Source organism: Diaporthe amygdali (assembly GCF_026229845.1).
Source record: "Diaporthe amygdali strain CAA958 chromosome Unknown NODE_5_length_1802954_cov_64_987939, whole genome shotgun sequence".
NCBI classification, from domain to species: Eukaryota; Fungi; Ascomycota; class Sordariomycetes; order Diaporthales; family Diaporthaceae; genus Diaporthe; species Diaporthe amygdali.
In genome coordinates, this window is record NW_026517025.1 from 768,942 (window position 1) to 793,555 (window position 24,614).

Here is a 24,614-nt window from a genome sequence, read left to right on the forward strand (position 1 = left end):
AGTGACTATTTGTAGAAGAGAGAGTAGCCTGAATTTGTGAGGGACGAGTGCTGTCACCATAAAGTTCATTGGGAACCGTGACTACATATGTATATCTACTGATACGGCCTTGTCCTCCATCTGGCAAGACAAGGGCCCCTATCACAGATGGCAGTGAAGACATAGCATCATTAAGCCATAGCTTGCTCGACTGTGAAGACTACGTAAGTCCTCCGTTCTCAACCCAAACGATAACGAATCAGGTGTTAGGATTCTTTATTCTTCGCCTAAGTCAGTTTCAGGGGCGCTTCTGCAAGCTATCTACAATAATCACTCAGCAGTCTGCCATTTTCGGGCATATAGACCAGAGGGTTGACAAGCATTATTATCGGATCTGAACCAAGAATAGGACCTTGGGAGAGGCGGGGATCTAGTAATTTAGAACGTGGAATACACATCCGCTTTGCCGGCCAGCATTAATGTTTTTTGCCACCTGGTCAGCAACCGGCAACGAGAGATTGAAATGAGCAATAGAAGGACTTGCACGGCGCCCGGGACTATTGAGCCGTTCCAGTGATCGCTTATATGTGCTGTAATGCGGGGTTGTCGGGACTGATAATGCGTACTTAGGTATGATCATCTTGGTGGGTAGTGCAGTTCAGTAGTCAGCGACACGCTTTTCGTCTGACGCCGCTTATCAGCAAGGCCACGACTCTTCACATCATACGCTTTACACTCCGTTGACCCACTGCTACTCGCGGTCCTCTATTTGAACTCAAAATGAACACTTCCGCGCATACGAAGCCCTTCACAATTGCTATTGTCGGTGGTGGAATAGGGGGAATCGCCCTCGGCATCGGCCTGGCCGCGCGGAATGTCCCCTTCCATATCTACGAATCGGCACCATCATTCGGCGAGATCGGCGCCGGCGTGACATTTGGTCCCAACGTCATCCGCGCAATTCACAGTCTCTCACCGGCAATGCTTCGTGCTTACGCGAAACACGTCACGACTAATGAGTCGCCGGAACTTGCGGATACTTTTCTGACATATAGAAGGGGTTGGGTTCCGAATGGCGAGCAAGAGACTAGGATACCGGCGAAAATCTTCAATCTGGTAGGAAAAGTCCAGGAAATTGACGGAATGGTGTTTCCTGTTAGGTGCTGTGTTCATAGAGCAAAGTTGCTTGATGAGCTCGTGAAGCTACTTCCAGAAGGGTCAGCATCTTTCAATAAGACGTTTGTCAGCTTCACAGAGAACGAAGGTGGCTTGGACGACGGCGTTCATCTCAAATTCGCGGACGGCTCAGCTGCCACCGCATCTGCAGTTGTAGGGTGCGATGGCATCAAAAGCGCGACTAGAAAGCTCCTGCACGGAGAGGACGCCGAGCCGATCTATGCTGGACTCTTCGGATACCGTGCCATGGTACCTCGGGACGACTATGAGAAAGTGATGGGCAAGGAGCTGGCAGGAACTGGAAACCTCTTACTCTACCCAAGCGGATACACTATCGCATACCCAGTGGAACATGGATCAGCTCTGAACATGTTCGCCACATGCGCCCCGACTGGAGATACCTGGGAACACAAGGAGTGGCGAGTACCGTCTGAAGAAGGTGAACTCGCGCGGGCTTGCAAAGGCTTACTTCCTGGCCTGGCAGAATTGCTACTCAAGCATAGCAGTGGGGAGAGGTGGGCAATGTTTCATTGTCCACATGAGAGACCATACTATCAAGGCAGAGTCTGCCTCCTGGGAGACGCTGCGCATGCTACTACACCGCATATGGGAGCAGGCGCAGGGATGGCCATAGAGGACGCGTACACCTTATGTGGCCTGTTGAGTTCGATTCAGGCGCCAGCAGATATTGGACGTGCTTTTCAGGCGTACGACGCGGCGAGACGAACTAGAACACAAGAGATTATTCGTCGGAGCAAGGAGAACGTTGCCAGGTACATGGCTATATCGAGTGCGGAGGGATCTGATCTTTTGCGTTTGAAAGATGAGTCTCATGCGACGTATGGCTATCTATTCAACTTTGACCTGGATGAGAGCATCCGTAAGGCCGTTGCAAAGCTGTAAATTGCCCGTAAATTAATATAAGAGACTATACCCACTATAAGTATTACCTAGTGGACACCTGAGCTACGTGTGAAAAGTACAAGTGGGGTGAGTAGTTTCAAAAGGTCGCAATCGAGTTTCGTTGGAGGTCTGTAGAAGTTCGAAACACATGTAAACATCTCATCTGGTCTTCCCTTAACATACCGCCACCGCAGGCTGTCGGCGATTTGCAACGACTGGTGCAACCAGCCTTTCCAACAGTATCTGTGGAAGCAGCCCAACTAGGTCTTTACAGATCCTAAACAAGACGTCCTCTTACGAGCTACCTAGGTAGTCGATTCCCTTTATTTATCGCCATATTATATTGCACTGAGCCGACTGTTTTTTGCACTCGAGCCCATTGCCACAGGTTTATCAACTTGCATGCTAGCAATTCTTTGATGTTTACTTGTTACATGTCTTGGTGATGTATCTCATCTTCACGTCTTTCGGCCATATCAACATCCGGCTTGAGTGAAATGGACCCGGAAACAAGGTACTTGTATTCTGCCCCGAGAAATTTCCATCCCAGAGTATGGAAGCCTCTGCTTCGGATACACAGTTATACTTGGGTTATCTTGAGAGGGACACGGATTTCCTACCATCGGAAACTCTACCGGCAAAAGTAATACCATCCGCCTGCCATCTTGTGAACGACAACGCCCGTACTTCGAATTCATGAATGCTGTACAGACCCAAAAGAGACTTCAACCGATTTTCTCATTCCATGATGATTATGATTAATAGGAGACATAGTCTACCTGTCACAGATAGTCCTGGTAATATCGATTTTGTCATCTTGGAATTGATCTTAAGCGCTTGCAAAATGATAACTCTCCTGCTTGCTTGAGGCGACAAGTATGTACAGACCATGTGGATGTGAACCAATCTTCCGAGAGCCAAGTCAGGGCTGAACTGCAAAACAGCGAACAGAGCGGTGGGTTGACCATGCAGTGCCAGACAGCAGCGAACAACAAAATATTCTTTGTTTTTACTATCCCATTCGGTGCCCGGGCGGTCAAGCTTCACAAGAAGAAGATCTTGTAGCATAGTGAGGTGCCAAGCACTTAATCTTACTGAATTGGTCACGCATGGGGCGGGGAGGCTCTAGCGAGTAAGTCGAGGAGAAAGGACAGCCACAGCCACAGTCAAGAATGAGTAACAACATATAAAGTGGGAACCAGATGAAGGATTCAATGGCTCTTACCCCGATCATGAATCTGAAACATTTATTTTAGGTGACTTCTCCGGTAAGAGCCGCAGAGCCGCCCTGCTTTTCACATGCTTTTGTCCACCCGATATCCGAAAAGTTTTATCGTGACTATCTACATTACGTACGTCAAGATCATTTTTGAATTAATATCCTCACCAACAACATACACCTTAGAGACAGTCGGCCAAACCTCATTATCACATTTCGATTTCATTGACTACTCACGTCGAATATCGTGCATGTGTGCCATGATCACCAGCCGGGGACAGCATTGGGGGCTTGAAGCTCTCTAGAACAGCACTTCCGGCCACTTCCAATGCCATGTCGATCGAACCAGATATAATGTCAAGACTTGACTCGCAAGATTATTAGGGCTGTAGCCAAGGCATCATTCCACGCTTCACGACTCGATTTCGGCCTAAGTAAGTCATTCCTGCTGTGTCCCACTGCGCCGATTCCGAAGATAGAATGGTCTGGAAGCTGTGTGGGCCGAAGTCTCGGTGTGTAAAGCTTGAGAGCCCTAGGCATACTCCAGGATTCGCCCAATATAGAATTCTAACACTTGTCGCAGACGTCAAGGTTCTCTCGAAAAATGTATCTGCACCGCAAATAGATGCTGAGCGCGAATGACGAACAATGTGTATTTAGTTTTCAGCCTCTCCAACCATCAGCCAGTCACCATCTAGACACGGTGCCCCCGCACAGCGTAGTGTGACTGGGCCGAATATCCATTTGAAGTCGAAACGCGTATGCACTGACGCCGCATGAAGGTCTTAATGTCGATGTGAGACAATCTGACCTCCTAAGCCTCAGCATCGATATTTGGGCGCTGAGCAGATGTAAGACAACACTAGAAGTAGTGCAAAGGTGCAAGTAAGACAGCTGAAGTGGCGCGGGAAAAGCAAAGACTGCGTGCTTTCTTTAGACTCGACTTCGGCGCATCACACTGATCGTTGGTGGAGCAAGTGGGCGACTTGACGCCCGCACTGCGTGCAGATCTTGGTGGAAAGTGGGCGGCGGTACCACTTCCACGCACCGTCTGCTACCTCTCACGTAGACTTTCATAACCCGGGTGTGCCTTAATCTACCATTCTTTTATTCATCTTCAATATCCACCAGACATTAAGGATAAGATGTGATGCAGCGAGCCAGGGAGCTACATTTGATCGTCACGCATGACTATTCATTTTTGGCGCTTACGTCTCGGGAATTGTGGTTGAATAGCAGGGTTACAACGTGTGCGACGCCGCACGCGATATGCTCTGCATAAACGGAGCGCTGTGCAGCAAACTCATGTGTGCATCGCAACGTGTTTCATGCAGCACACACTCGAGCGGTTGAGGTGGATTCGGATAATTCCGTGGATACGAGAACGACTCAGACGCGCACCCGACTCACTTCACACTCACACGTGCAGCAAAGGCAATCTCAATAGAATTCTGCGGGTTCCTTGGCTGTTCATGTCCGGCAGACCCGACGCTGCGGCTTTGTGGTCGGGCATTCATCATAGCCCGAGCAAGCTCAGACCAAGATGCTTATCACTTTGTTCTCCCGTGGACCCTGAAGCTTGTCGTCTGATGATTCATAGCGGGCATTGCCATGGCCATGGTGGTCAGCTCAATAGCTTGAGCTGAGCCAGGCATACACACACCGACGTTTTAGCGGATTCTAATCACGTCTCATGGTCGATATAGATCGAATTGTGCGCCCGACAACCCGCGGCGATGCTAAAACGAAGGCAGAGGCTTATTGGCAGAGCAACATGAGCTGCGGCCCGGGTTATGCTATAGTTTGGCAAGGGGGGAAATAGTCTTTCGGGTCCAGCTGGAACTGCAGTCCAGGAATAAGCACAAGCTGGGGTGTCCATGCACTATTTGCTATTCCACATAATCCCCACCCAGATCTAGGCGCGCATGAGCTATGGAGCTGAAGATCCCTCCCTTGCCATCTCTTTAAGCTTTCCTCAAGGTTGCACGCGTGATAGTTAGTTACAGTACTCGCAAGTCCAAACCTTTAAATAATTCAAATCATCCCGTCAAGATGTATAGAAATCTGGAAGTCCCCTCTTGGCTTAGCCATAGTCATTCGTTTCATGTTTCTCCATTAGCGTGTGCCTTTTGCGAAGATGAGAGTCCTGTCGTTATCCCTCCTTTGCCTGCAGTGGCTGCTGTCTCCTGTCCTTGGTGCTGGCTTGGTCACCCACGATAACACATTCGTTCCCGATCATGTCCTTCGAATAACAGCCCAGGATATCTCTCAAGCGTGCGACCAACGACACTCCGCGGTAGTGAATGGCACCTCTCCCGGACCGGCCATCCGGATTAAGCCAGGACGTTCATCATGGATTCGGGTATACAATGATATGACGGATCATAACCTGACGATGGTATGAGGAAGCCCAAGCCAGCCTACACAGAGAAGTACAACTAACGAATATTCACAGCATTGGCACGGCCTTGCCCAACGAATGGCACAATTTTCAGATGGCGCTGTGCTAGCATCACAATGGCCGATCCCGCCGCTGAACTTCTTCGACTATGAGATTGAAGCTCATCCAGAGGATGCCGGCACTTATTTCTACCACTCACACGTGGGCATGCAAGCCTTGACGGTCTTCGGAGCGCTCATCGTCGAGGACTGCGGCGCCCCGCCATACCAATATGACGACGAGCGCACCTTGCTTTGGCACGAGCACTTCAAACAGAACGACTCGACCTTTGAGGCAGGCCTGCTCGCAGCCCCGCTCGTCTTCGGCGGCGAGGTGCAAGCCGTGATGCTGAACGGCCAAGGGGTGGCCATCAACCACACGGCGGGCGAGATCCCAGGCGACGCGTCGTGCCAGCTGCCCGTGATCGAGGTGGAGCCGGACAAGACGTACCGGTTCCGGTTCATCGGGGCCACGTCGCTCAGCCACACCATCATGGCGTTCGAGGGCCACGAGATACTGACCATCATCGCCGTCGACGGCGGGCAGTACACGCAGCCGGCGGCCACGTACCGCATGCAGATCGGCAGCGGCCAGCGGTTCGACGTGCTCTTCAAGACCAAGAGCCAGGCGGACCTGGACGCCGCGGGCAAGTCGGACTTCTTCATCCAGTTCGAGACGCGCGACCGGCCGTCCGTATACCAGAGCTACGGCGTGCTGCGGTACATGACCGGCAACAACGGCACGACGGCCGACGGCCAGGCGCCCGTGCCGCCCGCGCCGGCGGCGCCCGTGTTCAACCTGACGACCAAGACGTACGACTGGCTGGAGAACACGCTACAGCCACTCAAGCCGGACGCGGACTTCCCGACGCTGGAGGAGGTGACGCGCCGGGTGGTGATCGACGTGGTGCAGCTCATCAGCCCGACCACCGGCCAGACCATCTGGCAGCTCAACGGGCTCAACTGGAACGAGCTGGTGGCTTATCCCGTGCCGCTGCTGGTCGACATCTACCTGCGCGGTGACGTCGCCGTGCCCGACTACGAGAAAGCCATCGCCAACGGCGGCTGGGACCCCAAGAACAAGGCTTACGCCGCCAAGGTCGGCGAGGTGCTGGAGATTGTGTTCCAGAACACGGGGTCGCTTGTCAATGGGAACGGCGGCCTCGATGTTCACCCTTTCCACGCCCACGGTGCCCACTACTACGATATGGGCAGTGGGAATGGGACGTATGACGCTAACGCGACTGAGGCTGCGAGGGTGGCGGCTGGGTATACGCCTGTGAAGAGGGACACGACTATGCTGTACCGTTATGAGACCAAGACAACGGCCGGTGCTGATGCCGGCTGGAGAGCTTGGAGACTTAGGGTCAACGAGCCGGGAGTGTGGATGATCCACTGCCACGTCCTGCAGCACATGGTCATGGGTAAGTCACAGACTCTTTTCGTTCCTTGTATGTGTGAGACTTGCTAACCTTGGGCCAGGAATGCAAAGTGTGTGGGTTGTCGGAAACGCCAGTGAGATCCAGAAGACTCCTACCGAGTTGAGTCAGGGATATTTCACATTCGGAGGAAGCGTCACTGGAAACGTCACCAATGATCCGCAAGTATACGAGCAATTTAACCACAGCGCATCGACCTGTAGTGCCCCGGTGTAGGCAGCCATATCAGGCCACGCGTAATGATGGTCATGCCTGTCAACGGAAGTATATATGAGTACTCAGGTACAGCGTTTTATTATTAGATGATACCAATACATTGTATATTTTCACAAAACTTAGGGCATAATATCTAAGCCAATCGGGACCAAGACGTTACTTATACTGCATCACATAGTCTGTATCCCGAAGGCCTCGTCACGTTCTCGGGTACATCAACAGTGAACTCGTCTTCCCAGCAGGTTCAAGTGGATCGCCAGAGCTCTGAATTCCCGAAGTCTACGGAGTGTTCAACCTCGCTCAAAGTAAAGTCTGGCTGGTTTTGTCACTATGACAATTCTCCAAATATTCCTGCTACTCATTGTAAGACATCTCCCTGTGTCTCAGCTGGGGTGACGACCTTCACCGCAATATCTGTCTCGCCTTAACCTATGAAGCCACGACCACTCGGAGCCATTCAGTCAGACTAAAACCAAGCCACCAAAGCCTCATCGTCTAATTGTAGCAGCCCTTCCGCAATCCCTGGAGAGGAAAGAGATCAGTACCCGATGTTCGGTAACCGAGACCGCTACCTCCGATCGAGACACAGATAGCCATGTCCGCAGGGCTCACGGACAAGATCACACCACTCTCCTCGGGCGTTCCCCCAGTGGCAGGAGTCATTTGATCGCAGGGTGTTCGATCCTGCTAAAGTGTCCTTCCCCCCCAGTTCAGACGGGCTCCCATGTTGATCGTCGAGGAGAGTTCTAGTTCCGTGCGAAGGGGGAGAATGTACGCGTATAACGTGTTGGGTGTCACATAGGTCGAGACCAGGACCATCCGGAAAATACATGTGTCTCTCTCGCGCGCGCACACACACACACACACACGCACATCTTAATCACTATAACACTCTGGTATCCATGCCGTTCCATTCACACACATAGAATACAACCCAACTCAGACTATAGAACCGGAACACCCAGGAACTTCATCCCTACTCCCCCCCAACTTCCATCCATGTCGACCATTATGTAGCTACCATTTACGCCATGCCCATCCAACCATCGTCCATACTATCTGATCTGCTGCTTTCCGTGTGCGCGTATTATACATGCCAGAACGGGGGGCTGGGGAGGTAAAGCCGCCCAGCTCCCGATCTGCCCTAGTTTCCCCATACCGTAGAAATCAACAGGCTCGTTTCTTCTCACGTCATTGTAGAAATCGTCGTGTCATGATATACCCACACCTATCAATCAACTAACTCTTCTGAGTGTTCTCTGTTTCTCTCACCCTCGCGCTCTTTCTGTTTCTCTCTCACACACAGAGGCGACATATTACGCTGATACCGATAATGCCCCCCTTCTCGTCGTTCTCTCTCATCTAGTCATCCCAACATCTATCCGGGTATCAAAAAGGCCTTTTTGCCCAAAGTGCTTTGGCGGTGCCCGTCGGTAATGAGCCTCGCATACATAGTTATCTTTCAGAAATCAGCAACCGTGAATACACTGCTCCCAATCTAAGCCGCGCCCGCAGCAGATCGAGACACGACCTCTCGCGCGTAAAACTCGACAAGCATCGTTGCGTAGGCCTCCAGGTCCTCGACTTGAATGGCGAGTCGAAAGTCGTTCAGAAGGAGGAACTGTATCTCCAAGTGGTTGAGCTCAGCGAGGGGGAGACCTCCAACCTGTAGGTAGTCTAGTTAGTCTACTGTACAGATGCATGTAGGAAAGCTTCAAAGGATGAATAGGACGAAGCCAGTTTCACAGACGTACCTTGGCATATCTCGAATTTGTGTAAAAGACATCCGAGAAAAACTTGCTCGCACACGTCACCCCAGAGATGATCAACCTATGAATGTTGAAGCTGTCGACAACAAAGAACGTGGGTTGGCTGGCGGCAGAGGGTGCCCCTGAGGCCTTCCCTGAGCCATTCCCCTGCGTTTTTGAGGGTGCGGGACGCCCTCTGGGTTGCTCCCCATCACTGTCTGAATCGTCGGCAATGTCCTCGTCCAACTCCTCGTCGCTGTCGCTGCTATCGTCATCGGCCTCTTTCATAACAACGTCCGACTCGGTCGGCCCTTGCGCCTGGCCGGATTTCTTGGCCTCTTCTGCCTTCATGACTATGTCGTTGACCCGCTCCGTCATACGGTCGAAATAGACCAACAAGCTCAAAAATACCTCGAATGTGGTCGGGCAGTACTTGTGTATTCGGCTGAGGTAGCTCAAGATGGTGATGGCAGGCACGTTCTTGCCGTGGAAGGCGAGCACGCTGCTGCTCAAGGGGCTCATGCTGTTCTCCGAAGCCGAGCCGTCGTTCTGAGCTTGAGCCTGCTTTACATGGCTGGCATTGCGCTCGATAGCATTTCTGCTAAGGGCGTCGTGCTGCTGGTCGTTGGTGGTGGTGATCTTGGTGAGCAATGCTGCGACCATCTCAATTACATCTCCGATCGGACATTCGCTTAGGTCATATTTCAATGCTTGTAAGGGTGAATCATCGTCGACTGTGCTCGAGGTCATGCCCGACCGTGCAAGGGCCTGGACGTGTGCGAGGTCGCGGACCTTGATGGTGGTTTGTTGCGTGGGGGAGGTTGGCGAGGAGTTCAGTGTGGACTGCGATGCGGTCCATCGATCGCCAGAATTGGAGGCGGGAGAGGGGAGGACATTACTTGGCTGGGTGGATCCGGCGACGGTCTGAGACGAGGAGTTGGGGGTATTATCGGAGGCAGCAAGACCGGCAGCGGAGAATCCCTGCGCAGGCTGGTGCGCGGATGAGTCGTCCATGTAGGCCTGCTTCTGACCATTCTGGGATGCGTTTGTGTACCTTGCCTTCAAGTCTTCGTGGGATTGTGAGGCGCTTCCAACACCGGCACTGGCGCTGCCAGAAGACGAGTCCGGGGGCGAGGGTAATCTCGACGCGCCCGTGTCATCAGCCGGCGGCGCTCTGGCTGCGGTGCTGGCAGAGTATCGTGGGGAGGCTCGCGAGGACTGCTGTCGGCTTGGAGGGTGGTTTCGGGGGGTAGAACTTCTTGAGTGACTGCTGGATCGGTAGTGTGAGGTGGCGTGGGATGATTCTTGGGAATAAGGAAGGCCCTGAGTTGCGATCATAGTGTGGAATCCGGAATGGTTTGCAAAGTCTCCGATGACAGCTGCCATAGCATGGGAATGGGTCGTCAGGTGGCGCGTGCTTGCTGCCTCTGGTTTGGAATTATTATGAGATCGACGAGGCGGCGGGGGTGGTGTTCGTCAGCGTCGGCGGCGTCGTCGTCGTCGATGATGCGTCTGAGGGAGGATGTGGAGGAAGAAATGGTGATGAGCTGTTGCCGGGGCGGAGACGAGAATTAGCGTGCTGCACGCAGGTTGGGCTGTCTCAAGGTTGGGTCCTGCCTGAGGACGCGATAAAGTTTCGGGAAGGGAATTGGGGGGCCCAGTGGGGAAGCAGATACAGGAAAATGCGCAGCAAAGAACAACAACAAAAAAGTAGCAGCAGGAAGCTAGAGACAAACAGGGTACATCACAATGCTGACTGCAGAATAAGTAACATGGAGATTGTTCCCCAGCCAGAGGGAGAAAAATAAATGATTTCCACTTGGGCAGCCAACCAGCCGGTCAGCTTTGTAGAGTCAGGTAGATCAGGCCGTTGGCAGTGGGTGGCCTTATCTCCACACGTAGGAACCAGAAACTGGATGGGCCGTGACGATGCAACACTGCTGGTTGACATAAGAGTGCAGCATCAAGGGCTTGTGATTATTTCTCCTGGATGTAGCAGTCGAGGTGGAACTGCATCACTCGGCCTGATGCCGTCGTGTTGATGTTTGCGTTGTGTTGTTGGGTTGGATTGAAATGTGTTGCGTTGCTTGGTCTGGACCATCGACGTCACAGAGCGACAGGCCGTCTCGATCGGCAAGGCAATGACTTCAGAACGGCGTGTCTTCAAAGCAATGTCTTCGACAGTAGCCACAGTACGGTAGCAGCTAAGATATAGTCGTCCAGCTGAAGTCTCGCATGATGCACAGGTCGAAATCGTGGTACTGGGCAACGGGCAATGGTAGTGGCAGTAGTCGGAGTCGTGGTCGTGGTCGTATGGTTCGCGGTGGTGCTGACGGCGCCCGATATCCTCCCCCGTCTTCTCTGACCACCCTCCCAACAGAAGAAAGAAAGAAAGCAAGACAAATGACGATAAATGCATAGAGATAATGAAAGCATCAACACTTACAAGTCAGAACATGCGTAGCAACAATCGTATCGGCACGGCAGGACAGAAACGAAGTCAATCAATCGCCTTGTCTAAATGCGAAAGGGGGAAAAAAGTCAATGGACAGGTCGAGATGCGGAGATGTCGACGCGGACAAGAGGTGAGACGATGCGATGCGAGGTGATGTGATGTGATGCGAGGTCGTTGGACGAGGCAGCGCAGAAGGAGGAGGAGAACAAGGGACAAGAGACAAGAAAAGACCAAAGCAGCCCAGACTTGTTGATGCAGATGGTTGATAGATGATTGGGGGGGAGGAGGAGGAGGAGGGGTGTGGATGGATAGATGGATGTATTGGATGGATGGGTGGATGGATTGAGAGAGACGAGAGACAGATAGACAGACAGACACAGACAGGTTTCCGCAATCTTGCGGTCAGAGCTCTCTGAATACGTACTGCTGTTGGACTAGCTACCGCAGTCTAGACCCCCATGCGCTGAAGGGCAGCCAGTCGGTAGGGAGACAGGGAGACAGGGAGACAGGCTGACAGGGGGGGACATGGACAGGGGATTGGAGGGGTGGTGGGATGCCCGCTGCGTGCTGCGTGCTAGAGTCGATAGGGCGGCAGAGGCCCGACGAGCTTTGGAGTTTGGACTACGGCGCTGCAATTCTCGATTCGATTGACGACTGACGCACTGACAACAACACAAACAACCTTGCACCCAGACCCCCCAAGACAGCATTCACTACCATTATGGGGACCTCTGCCACCCAACACGCAATTCTGTACGCCAGCATCCCAAGATTCGAGGCGAGGCGCGGTGAGCACCCCGTACATACATACATACATACATACATACATACATACATACATACAAAGATGCTTGACGCTGCTGCTGGACCCCTAGAAATCTCTCCCAGATCTTTAATTACCGCCGACACTCAGCCTCCAGATATCCACAAAAGTCCACCGAGCCCACCGAAGCCCACCCTCGTCCACACGAAGCTCCAGTCGTTGCTGTGCTAGTTCGTTTTGCTGTGCTTGTCCCCAGCCCTGCCCAGCCTGCCAGTCAGGCATCGGACGACCATGATGACTCGTGGTGCAACAACACATTGACACTTGTTTTATTCGCCTCGACTCGACAGCCAGCTACTCTATGTACACCATCTACATAACCTACCCCTCTGGCCCCTCTGGCCCCTCTGCCCCCTCTTTGCCTTGGACCCCTCTGCCCCCTCGTCTTTGTGTTGTCCCGAGTGGGGAAAACATCGCAGAGCTGCTGGTGCTGCAGACTGACGATGATGGTGGAGGCTCTGAGCATCTGAAAGGAGGGGAAACACGCCCATCACTGCCCATCACTGCCCGAGAGAGGAGACACGATTGATGGGCCAGACACACGCCAGCGGCAGGATTGGCTTCACAAGGGCAAGGGCCAGCACTGCACTTTGACCTTCGCGCGTTGAAGCCAATTCGCGTCCACTCTCCGTTCCAGCCTGCCAGCCCGTCCGACCAACGTCAAAGCACAGACATTAAGTGTCACCGAGCAGGCCAAGCCGTAGTGGCCGTGTATGGATACCTGCCGTGCCAGCATATACACAGTCGCTTTTGGTATTTGACGCTCCGACCCTCTAGCGCCCAATCCGGCGTCTATCAATAGGCGAGCTTCGACTGTGTACTGTAGCGGACTAGGCTTCTAGGCCAATGTCCCCAGGGTCTTGAGGCGCAACAACGCAGAAACCAGATGTTACGCGTATGTGCACTACAGTAGGTATGGCAAGCAACCAAGTAACAGGTCGCCTGCGGATCCGACCCCCCCTGTGCTAACCACATGCCAAACTAATTCCGGCGAAATTGTCTCAATGAGCGGCCGCCTGTCCTCCTATACCGGATCACCTATGACATAATCCCGCCTGCTCTACAACCAAAATAGGTCACCCAGATATCGATCTCTCTCTTGTTTCCCTGCTGAAGGTGCTGTTGACGGACCAGTCTGGACAGGATGCACATCTACAAGTCCCACTGCAGACACGCCCCAGCCAGGTCATGTCCTGGCTGTGGCGTCCAGACACCTGCCACAGACACGCATAATAGGGGGACCAGTTTCCCTCATCTCATCAGCCCATCGATATCGCCTGCCAGCTCCAACACGTGTCTCCATCGAGGGGCGGCCAGCGAACGCCACGGGATTCCCGCCGTCGCGGCCAGGATAGGGGTCTCAGACACGACGCCACCGCCTTGTCCCGTCTCACCACGAACCAGGGGCCACCCGGGAACAGCTCGCCAGCCCGCGCTTACGTGCCTCGGCCGAGTAGTATAGGGAACAAGCAATTTTGGGGGTACTCTACCTCTGTCACACAGACATCCTGACACCTCAGGGACGGATCGGGAGAGGCAACACGGAGGAAACTGGGACAGCTGTATTCAGTGCCTCTGTCTTGCAGTATTGTGCGACGGCCCTTCCGGCCAGAAACAGGTCTGCCCGCCCGCCCGCCCGCATACATCGACTCCAGCTGCCCTCTCCGGACGGAGAATTATTATCCATCTCACGCCACGTCCGCGATAAGAGCCATCGCAATTGCGGCACGGCGGATCGATCCTGGATCCCCCTGCCACATACACCACACATCGAGCGGGATAATTTGCTGAAAATCCGGGCAAATACGATCGGATCTAACAATTCAGCCTCGTTCTCTTTCTCCTTTTCTCCCCCTTGTGCAATTTCCCATTTCCTTCTTTTGCCTTTCTAGTGTGTTCGTCGCACATGCTCACCCGGCAACGGAGAGCAAGCAGGTCTCATACTCCCAGGGCACCCGCCGGCTGCTTGGGAGTCACGTCACACCAAATTGTGCCCATCCTGCCCCTAAATCCGGGGCGACGAGACGGCGGGAGGGATCCTACAGCGGCGGGCGGGATCCTGCCCGCTTGCTTGGGAACACCTCAAATACATAGTCCATAATCTCGAAGCTCACAAAATTGCCCCGTGTAGTCGTGAACCCCCACGAGAGCATCATCTGTCAGACCTGCCACAACGGCTGCGTGTCACCCGGCGAACCCCTCAAATGAAATACTCCCCCAGCCCAGCCCACGTCTTCATCTTGTCATGTGCGGCCTGGCATATGCCAACCGTGAAAAGCGAAGAGACCGGTCGGTGCGCTTGTGTAGACGAGCTGGGTCCGCGATCAGATGGCGCCCGCCTCGACTAATGCAGCCCCTCTCCCCTTCCCTCTCGGAGTAAACCGTAGCGCAGCCCGGGATGCGCTTCCATCCGGCTTCTATCTCCCACCCCACGCTCTCACCGCCCAGGTGCGTCTGGGGCCGCACCCGTACGTACGTAGCATCGTGGCACACTCGCACATACATACATATATGTGCACACGGGACAAGCGCGCTTCTTTTCTTTTCTTCCCCTGCTGTAATCGCCCTGCCCCTCAATCTACCCTCTGCGTGGCTTTTTGCATGTCGCCGCTTGTCTCAGCCTCGGGCGGTTGTTTTCTTGCTTCCTCCCCTGACGTAGGCTGGCGGATTGGTAGGCAGAGATCCTGGAGGTCACATCGGCCGACGACATGGGCCCCCGTCTCGTGGACCCTCCTTGCCTTGCCCGGCTCCCCGGGTCGTTGGGGCTTGCTTGGCCTTGGAAGGGGGTTAGGGATGAGCACAGCCGGAGATGTGATAAAGGGCTTTACCTGCTCCTTCGGGTTCTCTGCTTCAAAATGCACGGCATCGCGAGCCCTCGAGATCAGGTATTCAAAACATGCGTGGCTAGCAGCTGCTCGCCTGAGCACTTACCATAACTAGTCACCACTAAATAAAAGGGCCGCGAGGCTGTGGTTGAAAAAGCGCCGGGAGGTGTAATTAGCTAGTGCCGGGCGCATGAAATCTCGATGTTATTCCCTCAAGGGACCGCATTACTCCCGACAAGGGTCGTGTGTACGGGACCAAGACCCTACTACGGCCTGGCGATCAGATGAACCAAGTGGATACACATTCTAATTCACATCTGGCCGGCCCCCTTGTTCTAGATTGCCCGTCGAAGGGAAGGGGTCTTGAGGGGGTTTGACGTCAGGCACGCAGGCTGACCTCATGCCTGTGAGACAGCTAAGCTTGCTGATGAGGGGGAGAGTGTCACGACTCCAGGAATCGTCCTTGTTCGTGTACACGTACCTCATATAGTAATTGTAAAGGTTATTGAACTGCCTCTCTGAGGTCTTTGACACGTCAATAAGGTATTTGTTTATTATCACCAACCTTAGCATTTTGTTTCAAATAAGGCTGCCACGTCTCTGTTGTTGCCAAGCACTCACAACGAAACTGAGCTTTGGGCCGTACAACAGAGGCAAACCTTGAAGCTGTGCTCAATAACAGATGAGATGTTCAACTTGGTGCAATACTGCTAGACTGCTCAACTGGTCGTTCTGACAAGGTTCGTTCGATATCACTCCGCCTGGATCTCATCATCGCTGGGATCCAGATGCCGTCGGAGATCCACGGGAGAATGGATCTCACAGAGCACAGGCTCGCCCGTGGGCAGTGCTCTTTTATACTGCACGTTCATTCAGACCCGCTGCGGGACCAAGATACGCTCGCTCTCTCTCTCTCTCTCAACCTTCCAAAAATAGCTTCATACGATCAATTTAGAGGGAACCCGAAGCTACCGACGTGGCAAACGCAAGGATCGCCAAAAGGCTCATGCACTCACTTGACCAAGGCGCAGCGGTCTTGAACAACATGGCACGTGCGTAGTAGGTATATCACAGCTCCATGGTGAGGCCTCACAAAGACGACCTGCTCACCACCACGGTGGAGGATATGCAAGTGAACCGACCTGTAACAAACTGCACGCCTCAGTAGTCTCGCCACGTCTTCCACCTTCTTTCCGCCCGGAAGACGCGAGTTGAGATCACATCTGCCACAAATCCCCAGTCTACCACAACAACGCTGTGGCCAACATCCTCTCCCATAGAGCTGCAGGCAGACGCAATAAGCCGCCAATTTGTGCCCTGATCTCCCTCCTAGCACGAGGCGCGAAAGGCTCTATGACAGTTCCACAGTGATCTCCGGAAGAACAAAAGCCGTTCTGTTGTCCGCACGACTTGGCAGTAGAGCCAGAGACGGCTGGTGAGAGTTGCAATCGACGGTGCCTGTTGATAGGGAGCAAATCAGGGTGACCAGACCATTGAGTAGGCGGTTAGATTCATCTTGGAAGGTGGTGCTGTTGCTGCTGTTTTTGTCGAAGAAGAGGAACGTCAGAAGAGGACAGGGCTCCCATTCTGTGTTGACATCGGCAAGAGACTGAGTGGAAAGAGCCACACCTCGATTTTGAAGCCTTTCTGCCCTTGCAACCTTGAACTTGTACTCAAGGCATTATTTGACCATGTTAGAGAGGTACCTGAATCACCTCGATTCACTCAGTCGCTTTGATTCCCCTCTCTCTCCTCCTCCTCATCGTCCCTGAACCTTGCCCGCAGATCTGCTAACACTTGTTGGTGCTCCCTATTATCAGGGTCAGCCTCACGTATCATGTGGTCCAGGAACTCCTTTCGCCGTTTCTTTTGCCACTTATCCCAATGGTCGTGAATCACTTGCTCCACTCGGATTTGCGTCAGCGACACGGGCCGGGCCACCGGCTGTGAGAGCTGCAAATAGCGAATCGCATCGCCGTGGAACTTGACTTTATCGCGGACGTCGAGCAGTTCCGTGCAGCTGGTAAGCCCACGTGCGCCGTGCTTGTATGCCACACTCATCCAAGCCTGGATGACGGAAGGCTCGATGACGAACCCCCAGGTGCTTCTCCACGTTAAAGCGGCATATGTTTGGCCCCTGTTTGACTGATACTTGAAAAGCGTTGCTGATTTCGACTTTCCGTTCCAGATCTCAAGAGTATCAAGCCGTGACATATTCATAGCTGCTGCCGCTGCTATTCTAAGCATCTCTGAAATAGCGGGTTGGTCCTCTCCAGCAGTGAGTTTTTGTGAAGTAACTGTCAGTGATCTCAGCTTGCTCCACGTCCAAGAGGATTTGCAACTAGCAAAGAATTCGCTGGCGTCAATGAGGAATGAACCTGAAAAATGTTCAAGCTTGAGACTTGTTTCGGCAGCCATGCGACTGGCTGCGCGAATTAACGCGCATATGTGGCCAAGTCCAGGGTCAATAATAGGCACGCTGGAATGGAAGTTCTCGAATACCACAAGCTTCTGTAAATCCTTGGAGGCAAGCGACGTGAAGAGGGCCTCGAATTCTAGTATGCATGTATTAGTGTTGAACAAGAGAAAAAGAGTGTAAATGTGATGAGGAAATTCTCACCTTTGCGGGTGATCAAGGGGTTTTCAGGAACCCAATCCCTCCATGGCTCATAATAGATCTCCTGAAGCCTGGGGAGGCGGGTGAACATCTGTGCGAGCGTGGATGGGCTCCATTGTCGTCGCGTCTGCTGACGCAAAAAGATGCCGGTTACTGCTGGCACTGAGGGCAATCGCTGCCACCAAAAAGTTTCCGTTTCGCTGTCGTCAAAGATACCTTTCCGCCCGATGGAACCAAATGTGCCTTTGATATTCGGGTAGAGCTTGCTCCTTTCTCCGTTTATAGCCTGTAGGTACGTACTTTTTTGGTCGAATATTTTTATTAGTACCGGGCTCAAACGACGACGCAGGCTGCGCTGATTTGAAATGTCGGGTCTGAAGGTTAAATCTTTGAACCCATATTCGAAGTCGCTAGTCGAGTAGATACTGATATCAAGCACCAGTTTGTCGGTAGGGGTTGGCGTCCATGTGCTGAGATTCAAGAACATATCCCGAAGCGCTGACGCAACAAGGTTGGTCTCTAAGATGGAGAAAATTTGAGGCCTGGGCATATTTAAGCCATTATCGTATTCCTCAAGCTCAATACAAAATCATATGTAACCCACGAGATGCCTGTTGCGCCGGGTCTTCGAAGCGAAATCGGTAAGGCATGACGGGCTTAATTTGAGGCGGCCGAAATTGTGTGGCTCGATAACTGTCTGCCATTCGCGTGATACTGTGGCGAAGTGAGACAATTTGTTCCCGTTCTGGACGAAGGCATTTAGCAGCATGAGCTGGATCTCTGCGGGCAAATCGTCCCATGACTTCGTTGAAGCCATCTTCGTGGAGGGAGGCCAGAAAGATTTTAATACGGGCTGTGACCAATGGGAAAATGTTAGTAACCTTGGTGGGCAGTGGCGCATGGATACATATTTATATTTTGATATTTCTAGGTTTTCTTCATGGCGATTAGGGCGTGCCGAACAAGTGAGTTAGTCACATACTAGATACGACGGTTGCACGTGCTAAGGTTCAGCCAACTGCGTTTTCCAAGAGGCAGCTGCATTATGTTTTTGTATATATTTTTATCAGTTTCGCAATTCTTTTCTACAGCCCGAATTGACCCAAAGCAGAATACAGGAACCTGTAGCTGGCATCTGGGAGGGCATAGTCAACCATCTCAGGTAAGTCGGGTCACTCAAGAATATAGGATGAGTAGGTCGCCAAGGGAGATGGTTGTGATAAACTTCCTAGACCAAAATACCGTGTTCAAGACTTTGCTTTGGCCTTTCATCGTCTTTTGTTGACCATAGCACACACAGGCGGAGAAATAAGCTGTGGCTATATCTTTCACTGGTGTCATCCTGGTTGATGCAAATCGAAGCATCCTGTACCTGGAAGTGTATATCATTAACCTAGTTTTCAGTGCTGGGTGATTATGACGATGTAGCAGTATTTCTACATGTACGAGACAAGAGTGAAGCCCTAAGCTTAAAGCTAAAGACATTAGTGTATGAGCGTGACAATTGGCGCTGGCGCTATTGATGGTCCAGTATACTTGACAGTATCGATAGCCCACCCAGTTTGATGCCATAAATTGCTATATTTCAGTGCCTTCCCAGGATCACTCACTGGGGCATGGACATGGTGTAAAATCATGGTCAGTACATTCGAACTGTACAGGAGTAAATCGAGATGTCGACCAAGCAATTTGCAAAGGAAACAATTCTCCCGACTTTGCCACTCCGGCGGTTGTTAGAAACGGGCGGGAGAAGGTTGACTGATTCGCCTGAGGCTGAGATCAGATGAAGAGACATGAGGCGGGGTGGGAAGACGGGTGTGCAGTGGTGTGTCTGTGGGTGCCTCTCTCTTGGAGGTCACCCTCTCCCACGCAGTGGACTTGCTCGACTCCTGGAGCGAGCTTCGTGCGATGCGTCGTGAGCACGCTAGGTGTTGCGAAAAGAACAGCAACCCGAGCCAGTGTACCACGCGATATGCCCAGCCCGGAGAGTCTAAAGCGGCCAGTCCCATTCCAATCGTGCACTTTGATTCAAGCTTGCTTTACGGGTCAGTGCCCTCTTCGTTTCAGTCACCCCTTGTCTATCAAATGGAGCCGTTATACTCGTGAAATTTCAATGCCTCTATGCATGTAGGCTATCTCCTCTCGACAGCGCCTGTCATCGTCATGAGCTTTATTTGTTTGGTTTCTTTCGTGATATCGTACACCACCGCCGCTGAAGACCTCGCGAATCACTGGAAAGAAACGGGGTCGTCTACCGTGTGGATCATGCGAGGACTCACATCAGAGTATAACCCTCTATGAACTACCGCCTCCGCCTCATCATCTGACCCAGAGCACCCCACGTGCCATGCCTCCCAGGCAAGCGTCCCACGCCCACCGCTCACTGTTGCCGCACCTGGTATCCGGTATCAGGGAGGTACAGGTGCCGGTCGGCGCCCCTGGCCGTCAGCACCACCATGCGGATGACGCCGCCCGAGCTTCCGTCCCACCGGATCGCCTCCTTGAGCGCCTCCTTGACGAAGCTCACGGCCTCCTGCTCGTTCATGCCCTCCCTCCAGTTCGCGTCGCAGTATCCGTAGATGTAGGTCGAGCCGGAGCCGCCGATCGAGTAGGCTTGCTTGTGGAGGGACCCGCCGAGCGGGATGCTGTAGACTTGGCCGCCGTGTCGCTCGTCCCAGCCTGCGATGATGAGGCCGGCCCTGCAAACAGTTGTTGTCAGCGACTCAGACATGGCTAAACGGTGCTGGGAGACAGCAGTCCAGGGAAGTGCAGCCGCTGAATAATCCCGCCGCTTTCATGCACCAAATCTGTATGCCCTCGGTACTCTTGTCTTTCTCGAACTTACGTCAACATGTCCTTGTTTGCATAGCAAAGCTCCTGAAACATGGCCGCGGCGGTCTGAGTCGTGGGTGTCTTTCCGTTCATCATGTGGAATTGACCCAGTTGGTATTGAACGATGTCAGCGACGGCTTGTGTGTCGGCGGCGGATCCGGACCGGCAACACCAGATAGTGTCGTGGACGCGGGTCAGCTTGTCTGTCACTCGGTTGGCGATGTATGCGCCGGTTGTGGTTCGGGAGTCGGCGCCTGAGGGTAGATGGAGGGTCAGCTTTGCGTTGATGCGTACCGAGGTTTGCCTCAGTCAACGGAGAGTCTTGATGTGACATACCAAGTATCACGCCGTCCTTGAAGGTGACTGCCATACTATTGCGCATGTTAGGTACAGGTTGTTTGACGTCGGTTCGGGTCGCTTACATTGAGGTACCCAGGCTGCAGAAACAGTTAGCATTGATCACATCAGTGAAGCGGGAAAGAAGACCTACTTGACCTCTCCCGCCTTCAGTCTGTTCATGTCAATGTGGATGCCATCTGTTCGCAAGGCAACGTCAGTACTCGAGCTGTAGCCCGTCGAGAGCAGTGGAGCATGTACCTTCAGACAGGTTTCCTGAGGTGCCGAACTCCATGTTTGCTATGGTTGTCGAGATTGTTGGGTTTCCTGGGGTTGAAGGAGTTCCTGAGTATCTGTGGTATCGTAATTGTGGTGGAGGTGGGATGTCGAGGGGCAGAGTGTAGTTGGCGAAGCTGGAGTTGAGATGGGCTGGGCCGGTGGTCGTTCAGAGCTCCGTCGCTGCTGGAAGCTCAAGGCAGCTCCGACGCGTTGACTTGCCGCTGCCTCCCGGCAGGCAAAACACCGTCATCACCACACGTGCTAACCCTGAGGGTCATCCCTTTCTGCGACATCAGCATGAGAATCGAATGCTTTGTGTAATGTGCATACTTGAATATTTGTTTTAGGCCGCGAGTTGCCAGCAGATTTCCATTGAGACAAATTAGGGTAAATGGGACTTTCAGTGGAATTTTCAAGTCGCCCGACTGGTGCCGGACCAAACAGAGATGGCCATTTTGGACAACACGAGCAAAGAAAACCCCAGGGATCACTGCGTCTGATACAGAGTGTTCTTTCGGGTATTCATTTATTGGAAAATATGCGATATGCTGAACTGAATTCTATGCAATGCGGCCGCCGTGAACACCAGTGCTCATCACACTACCCGGAACGCCTGAATAAATCATGACCCACCTGCCCAGAGCAAGATTGTATGCCTCCAGCCAGTATATCAACGTCGCCCAGGTAAATCTCTACGCAGCAACATGTACCTCGGGCTCCGGCGCCGCCTCCCTCTCCTTGAGCTCCGCCTCAGCGGCACCGACCTTCTTCGCCTCACCCTCGGGCGCCTTGCCCGGGTCGTCGGCACAGCCGCAGTCGTAGAAGTCACCGATCTTGTTGCAGTCGAAGATGGGCTTCTTGAGCCTCTCGTTGACGATATTGTGGGCGAAGCACAGCCAGCCGGCGGCGGCATTTCGGCTCGACACTTGCGGTGGGTACTTTGCGATCAGCTTCTGGAAGTGCCCCGCGCACTCGCCGCACGGGTACAGGCGCGAGAAGAGGGTGATGAAGGTCTTCAGCGCGACCTGGTCCTCGGGCGTCGGCTTCTCGGGGAAGCGCGCCATCATCGTGTGCAGGAACTTCCACGTGGCGTGACCGAGCTCGCGCCTGTGTAGAGAGGGAGGGTTAGCGTCGTGCATCCAAAGGCGCAAGAAAGCCTCGAATCGGCAGGGCAGGACCTACTTGGCCGTCTCGTTGCCCAGTCTCGGCGCAATGGCGCCACCCGACAAGATGTTGTCCCCGAGGCCAAAGTCCACCTGCCCGGGCGACCAGCCCGAGTTCTGCTGCTGCTTCAAGCTTTCTGTCGAGTCTTTTGGGAAGTTCGCAGCGGCATAGTTGTCGGCGGCAGACTGACTGCCGGAGGACATGAACCATGTGAAGGTGAGGAAGCCCACGAAGACCAGGACGACCGTCAAGGTCAGATGTTGGCGGCGTGCCATGTCGGGTGATTCTGGTGGCGGATTCGAGCTGCCTGCGCTGGAACGACGGATATGTGCGAGCGAGCAGAAAAGGATTCCCAAAAAGGAATGTCGACGAAAGGAATGCGGTTGTAGCGCGGGGCTCGAAAAGAATGAATAGCGAGTCTAGTAAGAAGTTGAATTGATGGATGAAAGGCCGTGGCGAGAGGTGTCGAAAATAGGCGGATCGTCGGAGAATGCGAAGGTGGAGGATCGCCCACTGAAACCAGCCTAGCACCGCCTAGCTCGGATGCTGCCGAGGTGTGGGGGGTTGTTTCTGCAGGTACTCGGGGTACCACGCTATACGATAGGTGTATATGGAAATAAGGGACCTCTTAAGAAGGTGAGGTTAATTGTAATGAAAAAAGGACAGAGGAGATGGATGATGACAGCTTTGTTGCGACAGTTGGACTGCTCAGAGTCCAAGGTGCCCAGGTGGCTTCTTATCAATGTTCCCTCCCAGCTGGGCGGCGTTCCAGTCCTTCCAGGCCAAGCAATGCGAGGGAGCGTTTCTCGTCCGATGTGCTGAGGTTAATCGATTGCAGGGGCTCAACCCCTGAAGGAAAACAGCCCAATCCAGTACACTCGTCCGACTTGTGGCCAGACTCCACTCTTCTCGGTAACGTCGTCTCATTCTAAATGCGCCTCTCGTGATGGCCTCACTCGCATCCAACCGCCTGACAGCTGATGGATTCGAGGGACTAGATTGATGGGCTCTCACCAAGTCAATCACAAAATCTCAAGCAGAGAATACAGACATGTTTCTGATCCTTTCACTAGCCATGAGAAACCACCCGACCCCCTTTCCTCAAGAAGGAAAACTCTCGAGTATAGGATTTTTCAATCAGACTTGCTCCTAAACCTCAACTCGCCTCACACCTCAGCACAACATTCCCGACCTCCAGCTTCCTCACAGGCCCAAACAGCATATCCTCACACCTCTCCCTCGCCGCACCCAGCACTGTCCAGCCACCAGCCCAGCCAGGCCGCACCGAAACAGTCAGATCCCTCAGGCCCTCCAAGCCCATCAGCCTCGCGCACACCGGCTCCCAGATCCGCTCCACATAGTCCGCCACGTAGTCGGAGCCGTAGATGAACGTGTAGGTCACCCACTCGAACCGGACCGAACGCACGAGGCTTAGGCTCGCCGCCGGCGTGGCGGACAGGAAGTGCTGCAGTGGGCACAGCCTGTCGAAGTGAAACTGCGCCTGCGTGTACAGCTCCGGCAGGGCCTCTGAGCATCTTTCGGGGGAGCTGCTGTTAGTGAACCGTTGACGGAGGGGGTTTTGGAGGGCGGCCTGATTTGGGTATCTCACATCCGCTTGTTCGTCTGGAGCAAGGAGATGCCGTCAATATTGCTCGCCAGCGAGTGGGCGGTCGTGCATGGTCTGGGTGTTATTTTGTCCTCCGCATCCTCTTTGAGTTGGCTACGGATATCTCTCATTGACCGGCGAACATGGCAGGACGTTCCATTGTCAAAGAAATACTGGCGGTAAATCAAGACCCGCACCTCTGCTGGGAAGAAGGCGAGATCGCCAAGCACGTCGTTATCGTCCCTGTCTACAGGCACATCTGAGTCGATACAGTCATGATCAGGCTCCTTTTCCTCCTCGGGAATCCCATAGAGGAGTTCCTGCCTGGTCTTCTCACTGAGCTCGGGCATCGTTCTGCTGTGTCCCGCACAGGATGGACTGCTGTCAAGGCTAAAACCAAGCACAAGGACAAAAGACGAAATCAACAAGACAATCATGGCTGGAGAGCCGTGCCTAGAAACGGTTCGCGGCGGGAAGGCTGCGCCCTCCTTTCAAAGACGCCGTCCTGTCCATCAAGGTCCTCTCGCGTGCTCATCAGGGTCCTTGTGAGTATGCACG

The 24,614-nt window shown here is 53.3% G+C and overlaps 7 protein-coding genes across 7 annotated transcripts; 2 read left to right on the plus strand and 5 right to left on the minus strand.

Moving 5' to 3' along the window:
• Nucleotides 1-759: 759 nt before the first annotated feature.
• On the plus strand, nt 760-2,058 carry J7T55_015389 (mannitol 1-phosphate dehydrogenase protein; the record flags this gene model as incomplete). The annotated part of the gene is made up of 1 exon (XM_053139620.1): nt 760-2,058. One exon carries the CDS (start codon nt 760-762, stop codon nt 2,056-2,058), a length of 1,299 nt encoding a protein of 432 aa, XP_052997115.1.
• Nucleotides 2,059-5,414: 3,356 nt separating this feature from the next.
• J7T55_015390 (L-ascorbate oxidase) lies at nt 5,415-7,371 on the plus strand (the record flags this gene model as incomplete). Its single annotated transcript, XM_053139621.1, has 3 exons — nt 5,415-5,675; nt 5,733-7,140; nt 7,199-7,371. The coding sequence occupies 3 exons, from the start codon at nt 5,415-5,417 to the stop codon at nt 7,369-7,371; spliced, it is 1,842 nt and encodes a 613-aa protein (XP_052997116.1).
• A 1,498-nt stretch (nt 7,372-8,869) lies between these two features.
• On the minus strand, nt 8,870-10,457 carry J7T55_015391 (PHO85 cyclin-6; the record flags this gene model as incomplete). Its single annotated transcript, XM_053139622.1, has 2 exons — nt 8,870-9,037; nt 9,126-10,457. 2 exons carry the CDS (start codon nt 10,455-10,457, stop codon nt 8,870-8,872), a joined length of 1,500 nt encoding a protein of 499 aa, XP_052997117.1.
• Nucleotides 10,458-16,947: 6,490 nt separating this feature from the next.
• On the minus strand, nt 16,948-17,930 carry J7T55_015392 (uncharacterized protein; the record flags this gene model as incomplete). The annotated part of the gene is made up of 2 exons (XM_053139623.1): nt 16,948-17,777; nt 17,843-17,930. The coding sequence occupies 2 exons, from the start codon at nt 17,928-17,930 to the stop codon at nt 16,948-16,950; spliced, it is 918 nt and encodes a 305-aa protein (XP_052997118.1).
• A 2,289-nt stretch (nt 17,931-20,219) lies between these two features.
• Nucleotides 20,220-21,302, minus strand: J7T55_015393 (proteasome component pre3 precursor; the record flags this gene model as incomplete). Its single annotated transcript, XM_053139624.1, has 6 exons — nt 20,220-20,538; nt 20,685-20,925; nt 21,008-21,042; nt 21,094-21,108; nt 21,162-21,207; nt 21,269-21,302. 6 exons carry the CDS (start codon nt 21,300-21,302, stop codon nt 20,220-20,222), a joined length of 690 nt encoding a protein of 229 aa, XP_052997119.1.
• Nucleotides 21,303-21,978: 676 nt separating this feature from the next.
• J7T55_015394 (FAD-linked sulfhydryl oxidase ERV2) lies at nt 21,979-22,725 on the minus strand (the record flags this gene model as incomplete). Its single annotated transcript, XM_053139625.1, has 2 exons — nt 21,979-22,393; nt 22,469-22,725. 2 exons carry the CDS (start codon nt 22,723-22,725, stop codon nt 21,979-21,981), a joined length of 672 nt encoding a protein of 223 aa, XP_052997120.1.
• An 881-nt stretch (nt 22,726-23,606) lies between these two features.
• J7T55_015395 (fad-linked sulfhydryl oxidase alr) lies at nt 23,607-24,406 on the minus strand (the record flags this gene model as incomplete). Its single annotated transcript, XM_053139626.1, has 2 exons — nt 23,607-23,985; nt 24,060-24,406. 2 exons carry the CDS (start codon nt 24,404-24,406, stop codon nt 23,607-23,609), a joined length of 726 nt encoding a protein of 241 aa, XP_052997121.1.
• Nucleotides 24,407-24,614: the final 208 nt, after the last annotated feature.